The sequence below is a fragment of the Schistocerca serialis genome, chromosome 3 (assembly GCF_023864345.2).
Source record: "Schistocerca serialis cubense isolate TAMUIC-IGC-003099 chromosome 3, iqSchSeri2.2, whole genome shotgun sequence".
NCBI lineage: Eukaryota > Metazoa > Arthropoda > Insecta > Orthoptera > Acrididae > Schistocerca > Schistocerca serialis.
The window spans coordinates 661937044-661956767 of NC_064640.1; the positions used below are offsets into that span (position 1 = coordinate 661937044).

The window sequence follows — 19724 nt, forward strand, 5'->3', positions numbered from 1 at the left end:
GTTATAAATAGTTTTCATATTCACCAACTGCAGCTGACACATTACAAATTAAGATTAGGGGAATTATTTGGGTGGCCCAATTCTTCAGTAGCTGTTTTAATTTTTTTTAAAATCTTATGTGTACTGCAAACTGGAAAGTTCATTTGCTGGACACAACTCAACAGCAGCTGTTTGTGCATCATTATAGCTCATACTTAATCTTGGACAGGGTAAAAGCTGTTAAACTGTGTGTTAATTGCATGACACCCGACTACTCTTACACACTACACATGCACATTGTCAGGGTTGGTAAATAAATTATGTACACTGCCTATTGTTTGTTTACGTGAATGTAAATTCCTGTTTGGCTAAGAATTATGGCTCCAAGGCTTAATACTGACAGTAGCTTTAGTGATAAGTAAACAAAGTTGTTGAATAACAGTTGAGATATTGAACTGAATTGACAGAGCACTGAATCACGTAAGTCAAAACAAGGCATCTGGAGTAGGCAACATTCCCTCATTTTTTTTGGACAAAATACCATGACAGAACTATTCTATTGGATATACAAGGTATACACTATAGGAAAATACCATCAGATGTCAAGAACAACATAATAATTCCAATGCCACAGTAGGCAGTTACTGACTGACGAGCAAACTATTGGCCTAATAAGACATTATTCCAAAAAACTGACACAATTTATTTACAGATGTATCAAAGACAATAGCTAGAGAAAGCCAGGCTCAGGGAAGATCAGTTGGATTCCGAAGAAATGTAGGTAATACTGATCCTATATTAGAAAGCAGGTTGAAAAAAGGTAAACTTATGTTTCTAATGTTCTTCAATTTTAAGAAAACATTTGACGATCAACTGGAGTACACAATGATATTCTGTTGTCAGTAGTGATAAAATACAGGGAGCCTAAGGTTATTTACAACTTGTATAAAAAAACAAACTGTAGTTGAAGGGTAGCAGTTATTGAGAAGGCAGTGAGAAAGTGTTGTAGTCTAATCCCAATGTTATTCTACCCCCAGGAGGCCTACAGTCCTTTTGTGGGTACATGTGTGGCGCGCACGGGGCCCCGAGCTATTGCAGTCTCCTTTCCTTTCCAGGCTGCATTACCATCCCTGTTCCTCTCCCTCCCTATCCTTGATCCTTTGTACCTGCCCCTCTTTTCCCTCTTAGTGAACTTCTTTATGTCGACCTGGTATCCTCCTGGCTTTGTTTTGGTCTGTGCTATTGTTTAGTTTCCTGTTTCCATCTCCTTTTCATAATTTTTGGTCCCCTTGGGGTTTGACCTCTGTTTCCAAAATTTTCCGTTCAGTATGAGCCATTTGTGGATCCTACCAAGCTTCCATGGTGCAGACTCCTCCCCCTCTCCCCCTCCCCTCCCCTTTCCCTTTGCACCCTGCGCCCCCCCCCCCTCCTGCTAGGTCACCAGCACGGTAGCCAGTCTGTGTGGTGGAGCTGTTAAGTACCCACTTGGCTGAGCATCCTGAAACCACAGGGACCACACTACTAGTACCTGAGCTGTTAATGCCCCATGTATACCCAGGAGTTGATGCTCATCACTTTGGGGCACCAGAACTCTTGGCAATGGCCGCCAATGCCAGATGGCCCTTGCTGTGGCTGGGTGGCATCCATAGGGTGAGCCCCTGATCATAGTGAGTGGTACTAGGGTGGACACCTTGCGCATGAAGCGACAAAAGCTTCACCATCCTGGCCATTCTGTGGCCGTCTCTAAGAGTGGTAGCAGATGTGACACTCCTTCTTCTGATCCTTCGACCTTCCCCTCCCTGGCCACCCCCTGGGAGGAGGGTTAAGGTTGCCGGCTTGGGTTGAAACCTTTCCCTCGGTACCTGTCTCTCAGTACCAGGTTTGTACCAGGATGGATGACGGAAGTTTTGTCACGACCGAGCCTTTGTTTTTCATGGAGACACTTGAAGATAAGTATGGCAAAATGGAATCGATGAGTAAAATGTGGTCCGGTGCTTTGCTCATAAAGACATCTTCTGCTGCCCAATCTGATGCCCTGTGTGCTTGTGACCATCTTGGTGGCATCCCAGTCTCTGTCACGCCCCACCAATCTTTGAACTTGGTACAGGACATTATTTTCCACCGAGATCTTCTTCTCCAAACTGACAAGCAACTCCATGCTAACCTCGAGTGGCGAGGGGTTCATTTTATTCGCCATGTCCAGCAAGGCCCTCCAAACAATCACACCACAATGGGTGCCTTTATCCTGGCCTTCGAGGGGGATGACCTCCCAGAGAAGGTCAAGGTCATGGTGTATCGGCGTGATGTAAAACCTTATATTCCACCACCAATGAGATGCTTTAAATGCTTACGGTTTGGACACGTCTTCCAGCTGCACCTCTGATCCCCTCTGTGGTGACTGTGGGTGTCCCCTCCATGAGGGGAGTGCCTGTGCTCCTCCGCCAGTGTGTGTAAATTGTCATGGAAAGTGTTCTGCATGCTCGCCTGCATGCTCGATGTTTGTGAAAGAATGAAGGATTCAAGAGTACAAAACCTTAGATCGGCTCACCTACACTGAGACTCAACAAAAGTATGACTGGCTCCATCCTGTGTCTATGACTTTTACTTTTTCTTCAGTTACGTCCATTCCCCCTCCTACACCCTCCTCTTCCCAGCCCCACCCCATTTGTCCCATGCCTTCAGCCTCCTCCTCCGTCTCCCACTCCCCCTCCCTGTCAGTACCTCTACCCACCCCTCCGGCTGCTGCTCTCCCTCTCCCGTCGGAGAAGTACTCCCCTCCTTCGGCAACTGCCGGTACTGGAGCTCCCTCCTGGGACTCCTCTTCCCAGCACCCCCCTGAAAGGCAATCTGCTGCTCCCCATCAGCAGCGCGATCCTTGGCCAGTGGGCGCCGAGATTGCCCGGTGTAATTCCGTGCCCGCCCTCGCTGAAGTCTGCCCTTCTCTTCCTTCCCAAGAGAAGAAGCAAAAATGAAAGAATAAGGGCAAGGTCCCTCTGGTACCCCCTGAGGTGCAGCTTTCCCCTCCTCCAGTCAATGAACCAGCAGAGTCTGACCCCACCCATATGGATATTACCCATCCTTATCGGTGACGGATGGCGACTCGGGGACGTGACCGACTCTGATCCGTTCGCTTCCCATTTGGACTCCTGCTTGAGAATCCTCCAGTGGAATTGTAATGGATATTTGCATCACCTTCCAGAGTTGCAGCCCCTTCTTTCCTTCTACTCTGCCACTTGTATTGTGGTACAGGAGACCCATTTTGTCAGTTCTTACTCACCTGCCCTTCATGGGTTCCATGCTTTGTCGGAACCGAATTGGCTCCTTGTGGGCTCCTGGTGGTGTTTGCACCTTGGTCCACATGGACATTGTTAGTAAATGGGTTCCCCTCCATACCAGTCTGGAAGCCATTGCTGTTGAGGGTCCATGTGGCCACTCCAATCACAGTCTGTAATCTCCACCTCCCACCTGACAGGCCACCCACATCCCTTTCCATAACCACCTTTCTTCAACAATTCCCTTCTCCCTTCCTGCTACTAGGGGACTTTAATGCCCACAACCCTCTTTGAGGTAGTCATATGACTACTGCCCTGGGCAGGACAGTTGAAGCTGTTCTGGCAGGGCTTGACCTCTGTTTACTAAACACAGACACTCCCACGTGCTTTAGTATGGTACACAGCACTTTCTCTACCACTGACTTCTCCATCTGCAGTCCCAGCCTTCTTCCCTCCATTCAGTGGGGTTTCAACGATGACTTATGTGACGGCGACCATTATCCGATTGTTTTGACCTTCCTTCAGTGTCTCTCGTTCCGTCACCCTCTCAGGTGGGCCATCTCTAAGGCTGATTGGGGTGCCTTCTCCTCTGCTCCCATCCCCACTGTATTGCCACACAACAGTGTTGGTGAATCTACACAGGCTTTGACTGCCGCCATCCTTTCAGCAATCCCTTCTTCCTCAGGTTCTGCCCCCACCCCCCACTGGAAGATGGTCCGATCCCTTGGTGGACTCCGGAAATTGCTGCAGCCATAAAAGACTGCCGCCGTGCTGTTCAACACTTCAAGCGGCAGCCTTCTACTGCTCTTCTTCTGGTCTTTAAATGACTCCACACCCAGGCCCACTACCTAATCAAATTTCAGAAACAGATCTGCTGGGAACGATATGTAGCTGCCATAGGACCACACACCCCCTCTTCACAAGTCTGGGTGAAACTCAGGCAAATTTTTGGCCACCATCCTCCCACCTGGGTTGTAGGAATTTCTGTGCATGGTGTTGTCCTTACCAATCCGGACTTTGTAGCAAAAAATTTCGCTCAACACTTTGCTTAAGCTTCGGCATCGGCTCAGTATCTGCCCACGTTCCTTGTACTGAAAGAGCGCTCAGAACGACTGCCTTTGTCTTTTGTTTCTCACTGTTCAGAGCCATATAATGCCCCATTCACCGAGTGGGAATTTGCCAGCGCCCTGGACTTTGTCCTGACACAGTTTCTGGACCAGATTGGATACATAACCAAATGCTCTAACACTTATCGGTGGCTGGCCATCGTCGTATACTGACTCTCTTCAACTGTCTGTGGAGTGAGGGAGTGTCAGGAAAGCATTGTTGTTCCGGTGTTGAAGCCAGGGAAGCCGCCTCTTCAGTTGGATAGCTACCATCCAATTAGCCTTACTAACATCCTCTGCAAGCTCCTTGAACGCATGGTGAGTTGGCGGCTGTTTTGGAGCCTTGAATCCCACAACCTTTTGCCATCGACTCAAAGGGGTTTTCACTGTGGCCACTCTACAGTGGATAACTTGGTCCACCTAGAGTCTGCTATCCGGTCAGCTTTTGCCCATCGGTAACACCTCCACAGTCTTCTTTGATCTGTATAAAGCCTATGACACTACCTGGCACCACCACATCCTCACCACCCTTCACGAATGGATCCTTCGTGGCGCTTTGCCTGTTTTTATCCGTAACTTCCTCTTTTGTCGCTCTTTTTGGATCAAAGTTCGCTCCTCCGACAGCACTCCCCATTGGCAAGAAAATGGGGTTGCACAGGGTTCCGTGCTGAGCGTCCCTCTCTTTCTCGTAGCCATTAATGGTCTGGTGACAGCTGTTGGATGGACAGTGTCCCCCTCTTTGTATGCTGACGATTTTTGTGTCTACATCACTTCCTCCATAATGGGTGCTGCAGAACACTATCTCCAGGGGCAGTCTGCTGGGCGCACTCATGGGCTCTCTCCCATGGCTTTCAGTTTTCGCCAGCCAAGTTGTGTGTCGTGCATTTCTGCCATCACCGTACAGTCCATCCCCATCCAGAACTGTTCTTAGATGGCCAGCCCGTCGAGGTGGTGGACACTCATCACTTCTTGGGTCTGGTCTTCGATGCCTGGTTGACATGGCTCCCTCATCTTCGCCAACTAAAGAGGACGTGCTGGTCCCATCTCAATGTTGTTAGGTGTCTGTGCAATACCACCTGGGGTACCGAACGCTCTGTTCTCCTGTGATTGTATCAAGCGTTAGTCCAGTTTCATTTAGACTATAGAAGTCCTGTCCATAGTTTTTAATCGCTTTCAACGTTGCAGATACTAGACCCCATCCACCACTGGTGCCTTCCAGACTAGCCCCGAATTTAGCCTTCTTGCAGAGGTGGGGATTCCACCACTGTGAGTTTTTCACCGACAACAGCTGATATCTTATGCACTCCGCATTCGCTGCACCCCAAAGCACCCTAATTATGGTCTCCTTTATCCAGACATGGAGATCACCCTACCACAGCGGCTTCCACGCTGTGGGCTTACCATGGCTGTCTGCATTCAGTTGCTCTTTTCTGAGCCCCAGCAATTCCATTTACCACCTCTTTTCTCCGCTCACGCACGTACCACTCCATGGTGCATCTCTCGGCCGCAGCTCTGTCTTGATCTGTCAATCGATTCAAAGGATTCTGTCCCTCCAGTGGCTCTTCGCCACCTGTTCTACTGTCTCCTTAGTTCTTTTCAGGGTTCAGGAGTGATCTATACCAATGACTCCATGGTTGCTGTTCGCACTGGTTTTGCTTACACCTATGTGCGATGTACGGAACTTCATTCCCTGCCAGATGGCTGTAGTGTCTTTACTGCAGAATTAGTAGCCATCTTGCGTGCACTGGACCATATCTGCTCCTGCTCAGGACTATGCTTCACTATCTGTAGTGACTCATTGAGCAGTTTGCACGCTATCAGCCAGTGCTTCCCCCGCCACCCATTGGTCATTGCTATCCAGGATTCCCTTTCTCTCCTTGCTCAACATGGATGCTCGGTGGTTTTCATTTGCACCCCAGACCATGTTGGGATTCCTGGCAATGAACTTGCTGACCGTCTGGCTAAATTAGCTACTACCGGGCCATCTCTTGCTTTTCACATTCCAGAAATAATTCTTTGCTCAGCATTACATCGTCAGGTTTTGGGCCTTTGGGATGCAGAATGGCACACTCTTTCTTCGCCAAACAAGCCCAGGGCAATTAAGGATTATACAACTCCATGGCAGTCCTCCTCCTGAGCCTCTCGTAAGGCCTCTTTTGTCCTGTGCCAGCCAACTTAGCCACCCTGTGACGGACTTTTAGCCTTTCAGACTCGCTACCCCTGGTGTTGGCTGACGATGCCTCAGCGGTGGATCTCGTTTTACGTATAATTCGTGATGGGGGTTTTTATCACTTTATTTAAGGGAGGGATCTTGGACCTTATCGGTGAGTGGAGGGGCTGGCGGGCCCTCTTGCTGCCCCCTTTGCCCTGACTGGATTGGCTTCAACTGGGTTTGGTGGTTCACCCTGGCCCTCTGCCTTCCCACTCCTTTCCTTATGGGGTCTGTTATGTCTTGAGTGTCTCTCTTGTCTCCTGTGCTTCTTCCTTCATGCCCCTGTCATTAGTCACATTCTTTCCCTCACATTTTCTTCCGCCCTTTTCCTTCCTTCCCTGTCAATAGTTTATCAATTTATGGACATTGTAGTTCCCTCTTCTAATGTGGGATTTTATCAGTTTTAGTTAATCCAAGGTCGGAGGGACTGATGACTGCATAGTTTGGGCCCTTCTGCACTCAAGCAACCAGCCAACCGGCTGATGGTATTCTATCCACATATTGAGCAACCAGCCAAGAATGCCAGGGGGGAATTTGTAAAGGAAATTGAAATTTAGGGTAGAAAATAAAAACATTAGGTTTTGCCAATGGCATTGTAATTATGTTGCTAATGGAAAAAGACTTACATGAACAGCTGAATCGTACGATAGCATCATGAAAAAAGGTGATATGATAAATACCAACAGAATTAGAACAAGTACAATGAACTGTAGTCGAATTAAAGCAAGTGATACTGAGGGAATTAGATTAGGAAATAGGATACTTAAAGTAGTAGATAAGTTTTGTTACTTAGGCAGCATAAGAAGTGCAGATGCTGAAGCAGAGATGATAGAAAAAGCAGGGTAACATTTCTGAATATTAGAAACTAGTTTACATCCAATATAAATTTAAATGTGGGAATGTCTTTTTGGAAGATATTTGTCCGAAGTGTAACCTGGAGCGAAAATGAAACGTGATTCAGACAAAAAGAAAATAGAAGCTTTTGAAGTGTGGGATTTCAGAAGAATGCTGAAGATCAGAAGGGTAGATCAGACAATGAGAAGCTATTGAATTGGTTTAGGGAGGGAAGATAATTATTTCACAGCTTGACTAAAAGTTGATAGTAAATGTCCTGAGGTATCAAGGAATTGTACTTTGGTAATGAATGGAGTTGTTTGTGGGAAGGGGGGAGCCAGAGAACAGTTGAGGAAGACTACAGTTTGAATATGGTAAGAAGGTCCAAGTGGCAGTAGGTTGGAGCTGTTATGTAGAGGTAATGGATGTGTTGAATTAGCATAGAGAACTGCATCAAACTAGTCTTCAGACTGGAGACCAGAACTGCAACAACATATACATAATTCTCTAATGAAGTGTTTTGTTTCCTTTGGTCTTGACTGATCTGATGCAGCTGATCATTCCTTCCTCTCCTTTGCCAACCTCTCCATTTGCAGCAAACATTTTCAGTTATGTGTTGCATGTATTTCAACATCTTTCTTCCCCTACAGGGCCCTCTACAGACCTCTCTAGTAACGTGGATGTTTTCTCCTACTATCTTAACACTTGTTCTGTCACCCTGTTTTGGTTATGGCACCTTCCATGACCACCAGCGGCATACGTTGGCCACACAGAATGCCACCTCAAAACAGCAGGGAACCTCGACCTCGCTACACTCACTGTACAGTGTGTCTGAGGCATTCAGCCTGACCAGGTTGCCTCCAAACACGTTTCCAATGATTGTCTGGTTGAAGGCATATGCGGCACTCATAGGTGAAGAGAACGAGTTGCCAATCCTGAGTGGTCCATTTGGCATGTTGTTGGACCCATCTGTACCGTGCTGCATGGTGTCGTGGTTGCAAAGATGGACCTTTTCATGGATGTCGGAAGTGAAGTTGCGCATCATGCAGCCTATTTCACACAGTTTGAGTCATAACACGATGTCCTGTGGCTGCACAAAAAGTATTATTCAACATGGTGGTGTTGCTGTCAGGGTTCCTCCAAGCCATAATCGATAGGTAGTGGTCGAGGCCCTAGCAACAGAAGCTGCCTTTTGGGGCGCCAAGGTGAGAGGGGTGCCAGAAGTGCCACAGCAGTGAGGTTCATGCACAGGACTATTACAGTCAGTAGTGGCCACTTGCAGTGCCCCGGGCTCCTAAATGCAGGATTTGTATATTGTGCATATTGCAGTTGGTAGCAAAAACTGACAAAACGGGGGGGGGGGCCTTATGATAAGTCACTAGTGTGAAAAAGTTTTCTTGAATCGGGCCTGTGAGTTAACACAATAACTATAGCAAGGAACGAATTAAAGCAGACAGCAACACATTGCTAAGAAGAGAGAATTCCATGCAACAATGTTTGATGCATGTGTGTAACCAGCTCTGATTGACAGCTGTTAAAACACTCTCTTTGAGCTTTCAGAAGGCAGGCAATACTACTTTCAGAGCAGTTCAGACTCGGTCTGCATGTCATCAAGTAGAGAGTAGTATTTGATGGAGTAGTCTATTTTATTAATTACACTATGCTAATTCTCATATGAAGTTTACGATACCATATAGGTTTCCCTAGTATGAAAAATCAGGAACTAATTGTAAAGCAAACATTGCCAATTGCAAGCACTGCATAGAAACTTCACCCCAAACCCAGACTGATGGACCTCTTACTGATATTTTGGTTTCTCTTCATATGAAGTGCACTGCTTGTTGACACAGCCATTCATCAGATGCATTTCACTTTCACTGGCAAAGTGGTATCAGCTATTATATTTCAGTTAATAAAAGTACATGATACTATTCATTATTTTGATTATTGCAGGGAGAATTGCTGTATCGTGTAATAAAGAAATATTTCCCACAATAGAGACAATATTGTCAGCATTTTATGTTCCTTTTTAAATGCGCTGACAACAGCTGCTTTGCCTTTCGTGTTAGCAGAAGTACAAATCAGATTTGCTCCACACACACTCACAGGGCTCATTTCTTTGCGAGTTTTTGAGCCCACTTTGCTTCTTTGATTTTAAATCTTATGTCAGTGAAAGTATTCTTAAGAAAATTTGTTTGTAATTTCATAATAAGAAGAATAGTAAGTCACATTTCCTCATAATCTTTACAGGATAATGATGGTGATGCTGGAAAATAAAAAGAACTGAATCGCGTCTGGTGAATAAGTTTCACAGTTCAGCGGAAAAAATAATTAAGACAGCTACTGAAGAGGAGGGCCATCTAAGTATTTGCCCTTGCTCTTTATTTATGATTTTTGAGCTACAGTTATTGAGGCTGGATATTATTTGTAGCTATGCATTAGGTCATCATTGGGCTATGCTTCAGAATTTCGGCTGCCAGTAAACATTGTAGCAGCCAGTGTCGCCACGTCTGCAATAGGCGAGCTTCACAAATGCTAGCTGGCTTAACACTCAGCTGAGCAAACATATTCCTCCTGTCACTAGTCTAATGGAGAGTTGGCAACATTGTAGAATACAGTTTGCAACCATGTGACATTGATTTACTCCCTGGTGTGGTTCAAAATTGGCCTGCTACATTCACTTGATATGTTGTTGTCATTTCCAATAAATAATCTGAAAGATTTCTTAATTATGGTGTAACACTGGCTTGTTATATTTATTATTTGATTCCAGGAGGTCTATTCCATGTTGAATCAATAACTAATCCCATATTAAACATTACTAATTATCTCTGTTAATCAACAATGCCACAGTGAAATAGGTTTTAACAGTACTGGCTCACTATCTCAGTGATAAAGTGGCCACCTTGTGAAGGGGAATGCTGCGTTAACCCTTGGTTCTAGTTGCGCAAGAGGTCTAAACATTTTGCATTTTGTCTGCTTTTTAAATCTTCTCCTTCTGAGCTATAAGCTTCCAGATAAAAAACCATTAGAGAAGTCTTAATTTCACCATTTTAAGACTCGTTGCAGAAGTAGTAGTACAATAGGGGTTGCTTTCCAGCCAAGCTCCTGAACAGGTTCCTTTTTGAAATCAGCAGAGTGTAGAAGGATGTTCTTGTACAGTAGCAACACTAGTTGCAGTTTCCTAGGTTGCTTTTCATATGTTGTGGCTGCAGGGACCTCTGTTGTTGAAACACATGCCAACTGCAATGGACACACCTCTGTGGTGCTGTTATTAACATAAAGCATCTTGTTTGTGCCACTAGATGTATAAAGTTATATTTTGTGGACTCGCGCTGACGTATGTTCCTGTGTTTTTTTAGGACCAACCATTATTTTCTTTTTATAAACGTAATCTGCAGTGGTTTGAATTCCCGTCTGACCATCCTGATAATTATGTAGGTTTTCTGTCATTTCCTTAAATAAACTTTACTGATGATTATGTATGTTTCCTATTATTTCCTTAAATCAACTTTTTCGCCATTTGTTGCTCGTCTGTGTATCTGCCCAACTGTGGAGACCTCTTTTTCTCAGGAACAGGTAGAGGTATTGAGTTGGAATTTATTTCAAACACTAATGTCTAAGGTCCCTTACCAGTGTAAAAAATTTAAAAGTTCCAATTCAATGCAATCAAGAGAGATGGCTGTCTGCAAAGATCCCTTTTTCTCAATAACAGGTAGAAGTATCGAGTTGAAATTGATGTTAGATACTAAGGTCTATGGTCCCTTAGGGGGGTGTCAATAATTTAAGCTTCTAAGTCAATGCAGTCAAAATATATGGAAATATACATCACATAGTTCGAAATTCACAAACTCACGCAACAAATTTAATAGCTGGAAGAATGTAGAGGTACGATGGTCCTGGTGGTCTAGCGGTAAAGAGCAATCTTGGAAGCTGAAAAGTCATACAGTCAATTCTCAGTTGAAACACCAATTTCTGAGACTTCGCTGTAACGTGGCCTTCACCTCTCAGTGATATAAGGAGTCCACACTAAACTGCAGATCCCCCTTGCCCGACTGGATAACTGGAGTTGGTGAGGGACACGCCAGTCACCAAAGTGCTGTTCAATAGAATTATCATCATCATCATCATCATCATCATCGTCATTATCTGTGGACATAATTAAGTTTGTATGGAATCCTTAGAATGTGAGTCCTTTTCGTACTTGTCGGGTTTCTTAGGTAAACTTTGAGCTGGTGGATTACATACATCAATACTCTTCAAATTGTATGCTGCAGCAGTAAAGGTTAATACATTTTTACCTAAATAATTATATCAGACAAAATGTGGTTTAAAATCGTGAAGACTGAAGTTTGCTATACTGCTGGCCTAGACTGCATTATATTTACAAGTACACTACAAAATAGCTACATTAGCACAGAATCAAAAGTGTAAAGCAAATCTTCCTGCAGAAACTTTTGCATCCTGCCATGTTGCCAGTTCATGCAGCTGTCTGTTACGTGATTTCATTTCAGTGATTAAAAACTCTAGTTAAAAATATGCATTGGAAAAACAGCTAGTGAATATTGATGTGGACGAATAAGGATATGAATGTATCTTTATGAAATAATCATGAACCAGTTCTTCGTGTAGGGTGGTGTTATGTTGGAATGATTCTAGCAACATATGCCTAGGATCCAGATTCAATTCACACATCAGGCAACCATTTTTACAAAGCACACACACTCTGGTAATGGAAGTTGAAGAATGTAGGGTTGCACTGTGGTTGTAAAGCCCCATTAAACATGTCCCTGTGCTACCTACTTTAGGAGAGTCAGTCAAGGTTGGGACATGACAGAGGCGGTAATTGCACCAGGTGGAAAGTATGTCATGAGTTTGCTTTCTTACTAGTTTTTTTTATTAATGAGTGAAGTAAGGTCAACAGGCACTTATTTGTTGTTGTATCTGAAGTTGAGATATTGAAAATATTGATGCTGGAGTGGGATTCAAACTGAGATCTCTCCTTTTGCTGGGTCTGGTGCCTTTGAAATGATGCAATTCTGTCATTTCAGTGGTTCCCCAAGATTCCAAACTCCTCGAGGTTTCCATGAAAAGTGCTTGTCTCTGTTCGAATCCTGATCTGGCATAAAGGTTTCCATCATGTCATCAAACTACAGGTGACAAATGGCTATGATTTTTAACACCTTTATCTGTGTTACAACAGTAACAGTTGTTACCGGTTTTGCCTCCCAGTCAGACATTGAAGTTTTCATTGTATCATTTCAGGTTCAAACATGCCACTCTTAGTTACTAGTGAAAAAGAATTACATAGTAAACGTCTCTTTGTGTGTAGTCAATGACAATGGTAGGTCCAGAGTTCTAATCCCAGTCATTACGGAACTTTATACAATGTTATTTCTTGTTCGGATATATGTACATCTCACTACTGGTGAAATAAACCAATTTTTAATGTCTATATGACTAGAAGTCAATTACGATCAGTACTGGGTTCAAATCTCAGTAGGTGAAAAACTTTTCATCTCGTCGTTTCAGTTTCATTCAGCTCACTATGGATGCAAAATTATGATTTTTGACATTTGATTGTGCTTAGTTAATAATCTGATCAGATGCTGGATTTGTCTGCCCAACACAAAATTTCATGCCTCGGTCATTTTAAGTTTAAACCTGTGCATATTTCATTACTCACGACAGAAACCATATTTAAGATCCTTTGTAGTTAGCTAACAGGAAAAATAATTACTGGATCAGAGTGCCAGATCCCAGTCCAGTGCAAAAAATTTTGTAATGTAATTTAAATAGACTTGCTTTTTGAAATGTCATTTACTGTAATAAATTTGAGTTTACAAGCATCTAATAATGTGTTGGATAATAATAATAATGTGTTGGATAATTGTGATATTAATTTGTATCTGGAGTGATAACCATTCAAAGCAATTATATCTTGTGGCCTCTCGAAGTAATCATTTTGTATAGTCAAATGATTGTAGCGGAAAGAGAGCAGAGGACCTCCAAGATAGTTAAGTTACATATAAATTGGGTGAAATGCAGTTCAGGTCATTCGGATACATTTGAGCATGATAGTTCACTTAAGATGAACAGCATTATGCTGATACAGCAACTACAGCCAGAGTTGCCTTCACAGTTCTAAATGGAGTAAAGTTGCTAATATGTGACATGTGAAGTGCATCACTTATTTATCTGTAAAGAGAGAGAAAATGATGGCTAGTCAGGTTTTTGAAGCAATTGTACACTGAAGCGCAAAATAAACTGGTATGGGCATGCATATTCAAATGCAGAGATATATAAACAGGCAGAATTCGGCACTGCAGTTGGCAATGCTTGTATGAGACAACAAGTGTCTGGTGCAGTTGTGAGATCGGTTGCTGCTGCTACAATGCCAGGTTGTCAAGATTTGAGTGAGTATGGACATGGTGATATATTCGGTGCATGAGCAATGGGACACAGCACCTCCGAGGTAGCAATGAAGTGGGGATTTTCCTGTATGACCATTTCACGAGTATACCGTGAATATGAGGAATCTGGTAAAACATCAAACCTCTGACATCACTGCCGTCTGAAAAAGATCCTGCAAGAACGGGACCAATGACAACTCAAGAGAATCGTTCACCATGACAGAAGTGCAACCCTTCTGCAAATTGCTCTAGATGGAGACAATCTCATAAATACATGGTCACTGATGTCAGCAGGGGACTGTTCAAGCTGGTGGAGGCTGTGTAATGGTGTGGGATGTGTGCAATTGGAGTGATGTGGGACCCCTGATACATCTAGTTATGATTCTGACAGGTGACATGTACGTAACCATCTTGTCTGATCACCTGCCTCCATTCATGTCCATTGTGCATTCTGACGGACTTGGCCAATTCCACTAGGACAATGCGACACCCCCACACATCCAAAATTGCTACATAGTTGCTCCAGGAACTCTCTTCTGGATTTAAACACTTGTGCTGCCCACCAAACTCTCCAGACATGAACATTATTGAGCATATCTGGGATGCCTTGCAACATACTGTTCAAAAGAGATCTCTACCCCCTTACATTCTTACGTATTCATAGACAGCCCTGCAGCATTCATGGTGCAGTTCCCTCCAGCTGTACTTCAGATGTTAGTCGAGTCAATGCCATGTCATGTTGCGACCCTTTTGGGTTCTCTTGGAGGCCCTATACGATATTAGTCAGGTGTACCAGTTCCTTTTGCTCTTCATTGTATATGGGGCAGTCAAATGAAACTGAACACCTGTCACAACAGGACCACAGGATGTTTCCATTCAAAAGTAATCATCACAAGCATTTAGACATTTGTCGCACTGATAGACAAGATAATCAATTCGTGTTTCATAGAATATGGGCAGCTGCTGGCAGACCCACAACCGCACTCACTCTTTCACTTCTTCATCCTACTGAAATCGATGTCTTAAGCTTAGCTTTCTTGAGGTCATGAAAGATGTGAAAATCGCATGGTGAAATATCCGGGCTGTATGAAGTATGTTGCAGTATTTCCCAACCAAATCACTTTTGTGTAGCCTTCATTCTGTTGACAGTGTGGGCATTATCATCCAACAGGATGATTCTGTCCAACAGCACTCCTGGGCATTTTGATTTTATGGTGCATCATAGTTTCTGCAAAGTGTTTTCATAGCACTGTGCATTGATTGTGGTTCTACACACAATGAACTCAACAAGCAGAGGGCCCCTGCAGTCAAAGGAGGAGGTCATAAGAGTCTTACTGTAACTTGTGTGAACAACTTTGGATTTCTTTGATGGGAGAGAATTGGGAAGTTTACACTATTGGATTTGCCATTTGCTCTTGGACTGTGAGAATGATGTTGGATGGAATCATTGTGTTGCATGATGACACCCACCCCCACACTGCCAATTGGACAAAGGCTATGCATGAGTAATTTGGTTGGGAAACACTGCAATATTGTCTGTACAGCCCATATATTTCCCAGATCTTTCACTGTGTGATTTTCACATCTGTGACAAAAACACATGGACATCGGCTCCAGTTGGACGAGGAAGTGCAAGAGTGGGTATGATTGTGGCTCTGTCAGTGGCCAACCACATTCTACTTAACAGGAATTGATCATCTCGTCTCCCAGTGTGATAAATGTCTTACCATGTGTGGTGATTATTCTTGAATGGAACCTTTACATGGCCCTGTTGTGGTGAGTGCTTGGTTTTCATTTGACTGCCACTATATCATTGCCAAAACTGACTTCTACAGGCAATCTTCTCTGATGGCCTGTTGTTATATACTTAACGGGTTTTACTGGAAATGCATCTACATTCACTGAAAATGTTTGAAGAATCCCTGCTTGTTTCCCTTTTTAAGTAATATATATTTATATTTTATTTAATGGTGTAATTTTTTTTAAGATTATTTTTGTTTGTGACAGTCTTGTGATTTTCACATTCACTAGCTTAACAAATTCTGAAGTTCTTTGAAATAAAAAAATGTTAAATTGTAACAACATTTTTGAGCCGTTATATCTCTACAGATGAGATATAAAGCCTGAATTTTTTAAGTATTTCCTATGTTGCTTGTAACAAGTTTTACAGTTCATAAAAACTAAATACACCTAATTTTCAGATATTGGGTTTGGAATTCATCGGCAGCGCTCGAACACGGCGCAGCACTTAGAGAGAATGAATCAGGAGAGGAAAAGGGCTGCAGGAATAAAGCACATTAAGTGGGAATCAAACCCAAATGTGTTATCAAGTATGTTTTGTTTATAAGTGCTTCTAATTAACTCATAATTAATAAGTTAGTGGAGAAGAATATATAGTATGAAATGTAACTTATTTTAAATTTTATAAGTAAAGAGATTGTCATCAGTAACTTCACAAATTGAAGCAGCTAGATCTTAGTCAATATGACAATAAGCCGTTTAAGAGTGATGTGCAGCTTTTGGAATAAACGAGGCTAATAGAAAAGTAGGAGAAGAGAAACATGAAAGCAGCAGTGGGATTATATCAGCTGTAACTTTGTCAAAAAAAGTTGGCAGAGAAGTCTGCTCTGTGACTGGTGAATGGGTATGTTTAAGTGAGCAAGATAAACTTGGTAACTTTCTGTTGTCACTCCGTTACAAATCGTAGTGTAGTACCTACTAAAATAATATATTGGTAGTATTTATTTTCTTAGTAAAATCATGTGAATAGTCACTGTTAAAACATTTATTGGGAGTAGTAATTGTGTTTCAGTTCTTCGGCCATTGTGATGGTTACTTCGCACTAGTGCTAATGCCCTGCTTAGTACAAGTACATTTACATTGTATTGTTAATTAGAGTTACAGTACTGAGTATTGTTGTGTTTACTCAACTATAAGACAAGGTATTTTCCCTTAATTCATAATATAAAAAGTATGGGAATAGCACAACTTGTGAAACAGCTATTGAAGTGGCATATATTGTGCTCACCAGTGTTTCCTGCCACTGGATTGTCATCTCTTCTTTTAGCCATAAATTGGTGATGACCATTTATGTGGTTGATGTGCTGCTAAGAAGCAGTCCCCTCATTGCCCAGTATCAACCCCAACTTGATCAACTTAACCACATCCATTGCCAAAGCTTCAACTACCTATCAAGATGCCCTAAAACAAGGAACATCCTACTCACAGTTCTTCCCGCCTTTTGCCAAATGGAATTTTGTCATCTACCTAAATTTCAAAATATTGTGTAATCCGCCCTTATGCCACAACTATTCCCAACCCTTTGCCAGATGTGTCATAGCTTTGTGGAAGACTCAGTTGATGGATGTGTTCTGTGCACCCACACAGCAAATCTTACTTCACTTCAAGTCCCGTCACAGGCATATTCTATCCAATCAGAGGTAGGACCGTCTGTGAAAGTGGTCATGTTGTATGTCACCTCTGCTGCAATGTCTGCACTGCCTTTCATATAATGGTGACCACTAACCAGCTATCAATCCTGTAGTATTGGATTAAACAACATTATTAGTTATAAATGTTGAAGGTTTGGCAGCAGTATCTTACACACTTTAAACCATTCACAATTAGATACTGTCAACCGAGTCTCCCACTATCAGCCATTTTTACAAGTTACTTTGTTTACAGCAGCAGTAGTAAATGGAATATTCTAAAGGAAGGAAGGGAGGAAAGAACATTAGGGTATAACATCCTGCTGGCAACAAGGTTATTAGAGATGGAGCACAAGCTTGGATTGTGGGAGTATAGGGAAAGAAATTGACTATGCTATTAAAAGGAACATCCTGGCATTTGCCCTAAGAGATTTTGGGCGCTGAAGACCTCGACGTTGAGCGCCCATAAGCCCCAGCACACACACCTAAGAGATTTGTAGAAATTGTGGAAAACCTAAGTGTCCATGACCGAACAGGGATTTGAACCATTCCCCCCCTCCCCTGCCACCCCAAATAAGAGTTAAGAATCCTACCACTGGGCCACCTCACTCAGTTAAGACAAAAAAGTCTCATTGAGCTGTTATAAATCATCTCAGATATACACTAGGGAAATTATTCTTATAATGAATAATATCAGTGACCTGATATTTTTAGCAGATGGTGCTGTAGTGTTACGGTTACATGCTGTAACTGTGTGGAAGGAACATCATGTGATACAGTAAAACCCCATTTTTAAGTTCCCGCATTTTATGTTTTCCTACTTTTTATATTCATTTTTGTCAGTCCCAGCAGAAGTCCTATTCTCCCAAAACAATTCCATGTTATAACATATCCTGCATTTTAAGTTTTCTTTGATGTTATCATGACCCTTAACTGCTTAATACCTGAATAAATTTCGAGCTGAAAGATAAAAATCACAAATCGTGGTGCTTTAGAGGTACCCAATGCACTCATGAGACTGCAGCACTTATCAGAAGTTTTGGTAGCTTCATGTTGAATCAGCACCTACCAGCAGTGGTGCTCAAAAACAGTTGTATTATATTCCTGTTCAAAGTCAGCCTTGGAAGAAAGCAGAAAACATAGACTATACACGAAGTTATTGATGATGTAACATAGTGTTAGTGCAGTAAGCAAGATTTTAATTGTAGGTGTGTTGGGTTGTGGCCACCTTTGTTATAGGCTTGCAGTGTTTGGAAGGGTGGAAAAATGTGTTGAGTCACTGCCTTAATGATAATCATGATCCGATGACACTGACTTTAGTAGCAACCACTCTTCTGCTCATTGTTTTGTATTACAATGGCTTTAATTTAATTTCACAGTCATTTATACAAATAAATACCACTTTTGAAGACAGCAGTCTCTATGATGGACTTTCATGAATCAGTGTTACTTCCACCTGAAATATACTAATCCGTAGTAGGCATGCAGTCTTCGTTTGGAATGACCTGATGTCACATGTAAAAATTCGTGCACAAGATACTCCATAACATAATGGCAATTTCCTAGGACATCCCTGAGCAGAGTGACCTTGTCAGCAACAAGCTATAGATTTTGTGCCTATTGTTCTCTGTTAATGAAGACTGCCAGCTTTAGTGTTTTTACCAATATTGTGTTAAAAGTTTTATTTAGCGTAATTTATAATGATTATCAATAATTAGTCTCAGAGTAGAAAGTAAATATCTTTTTAACATGCATTCATGAAGGACATTATTTACACCATTGGACATGATCAGAATGAAGAGGAAAACGAGGAAAACCCACTTGCACATTTTCGTGTGTCAGTACTTAGCCACAACTGTGTTTGTGATTATCATGAAGGCAGTGACTGAGTGTTAACACACACAAACATGCATTTTCTTCTGCTTACTTTCATTCTATTATGTTATATGGGATCATATTCTGGGGCAACTTGTCAAACTGAGCAAAAGTTTTTAGTGTATAAAAGACTCATTGTGGTATAAATTCAAGAACATCATTAGAAACCTGTCCAAGGAACTTGTTATTCTAACCATTGCTTCTCAGTATATTTATTCCTTAATGAAATTTTAAAAACTTGGTGTCAGATAAAGCACAGTTTAAACAAAGTTTGAAAGACTATTTGATTGGCAACTCCTTCTACTCTGTAGGTGAATATCTTAACAGAGACTGTTAGATCAGTTTAAGTAAAAATGTCAGTTAGATCTCAGTTGTGGCAGCACTTGGTCAGAATAGTCAAGATTAGGTATTTTGTGGATGGTAAATTTAGCATAGCCTTCAGCTAAGTCATTTGCTACGACCTAGCAAGGCGCCATTATCAATTGCTATTTATCTTGTGATGCATGTACCATCAGACCGATGTTCACCAATTATGGATTAAAGTTAAGTATTCCAGCAGCTACGTACTTTTCTTGCAAGTATAATTACTTTACCTGTTCCAGACC

At 42.4% G+C, this 19724-nt stretch overlaps 1 protein-coding gene across 1 annotated transcript in view; it reads left to right on the forward strand.

Annotated features, from left to right (window-relative positions):
* The window catches only part of LOC126470543 (target of rapamycin complex 2 subunit MAPKAP1), a 116011-nt gene that overhangs the window by 41978 nt on the left and 54309 nt on the right, over window positions 1–19724 (forward strand). Inside the window, exon 3 of the mRNA XM_050098474.1 lies at window positions 16018–16146. Coding sequence (XP_049954431.1) covers window positions 16018–16146 — 129 coding nt within the window. The remainder of the gene's footprint in view (window positions 1–16017; window positions 16147–19724) is intronic.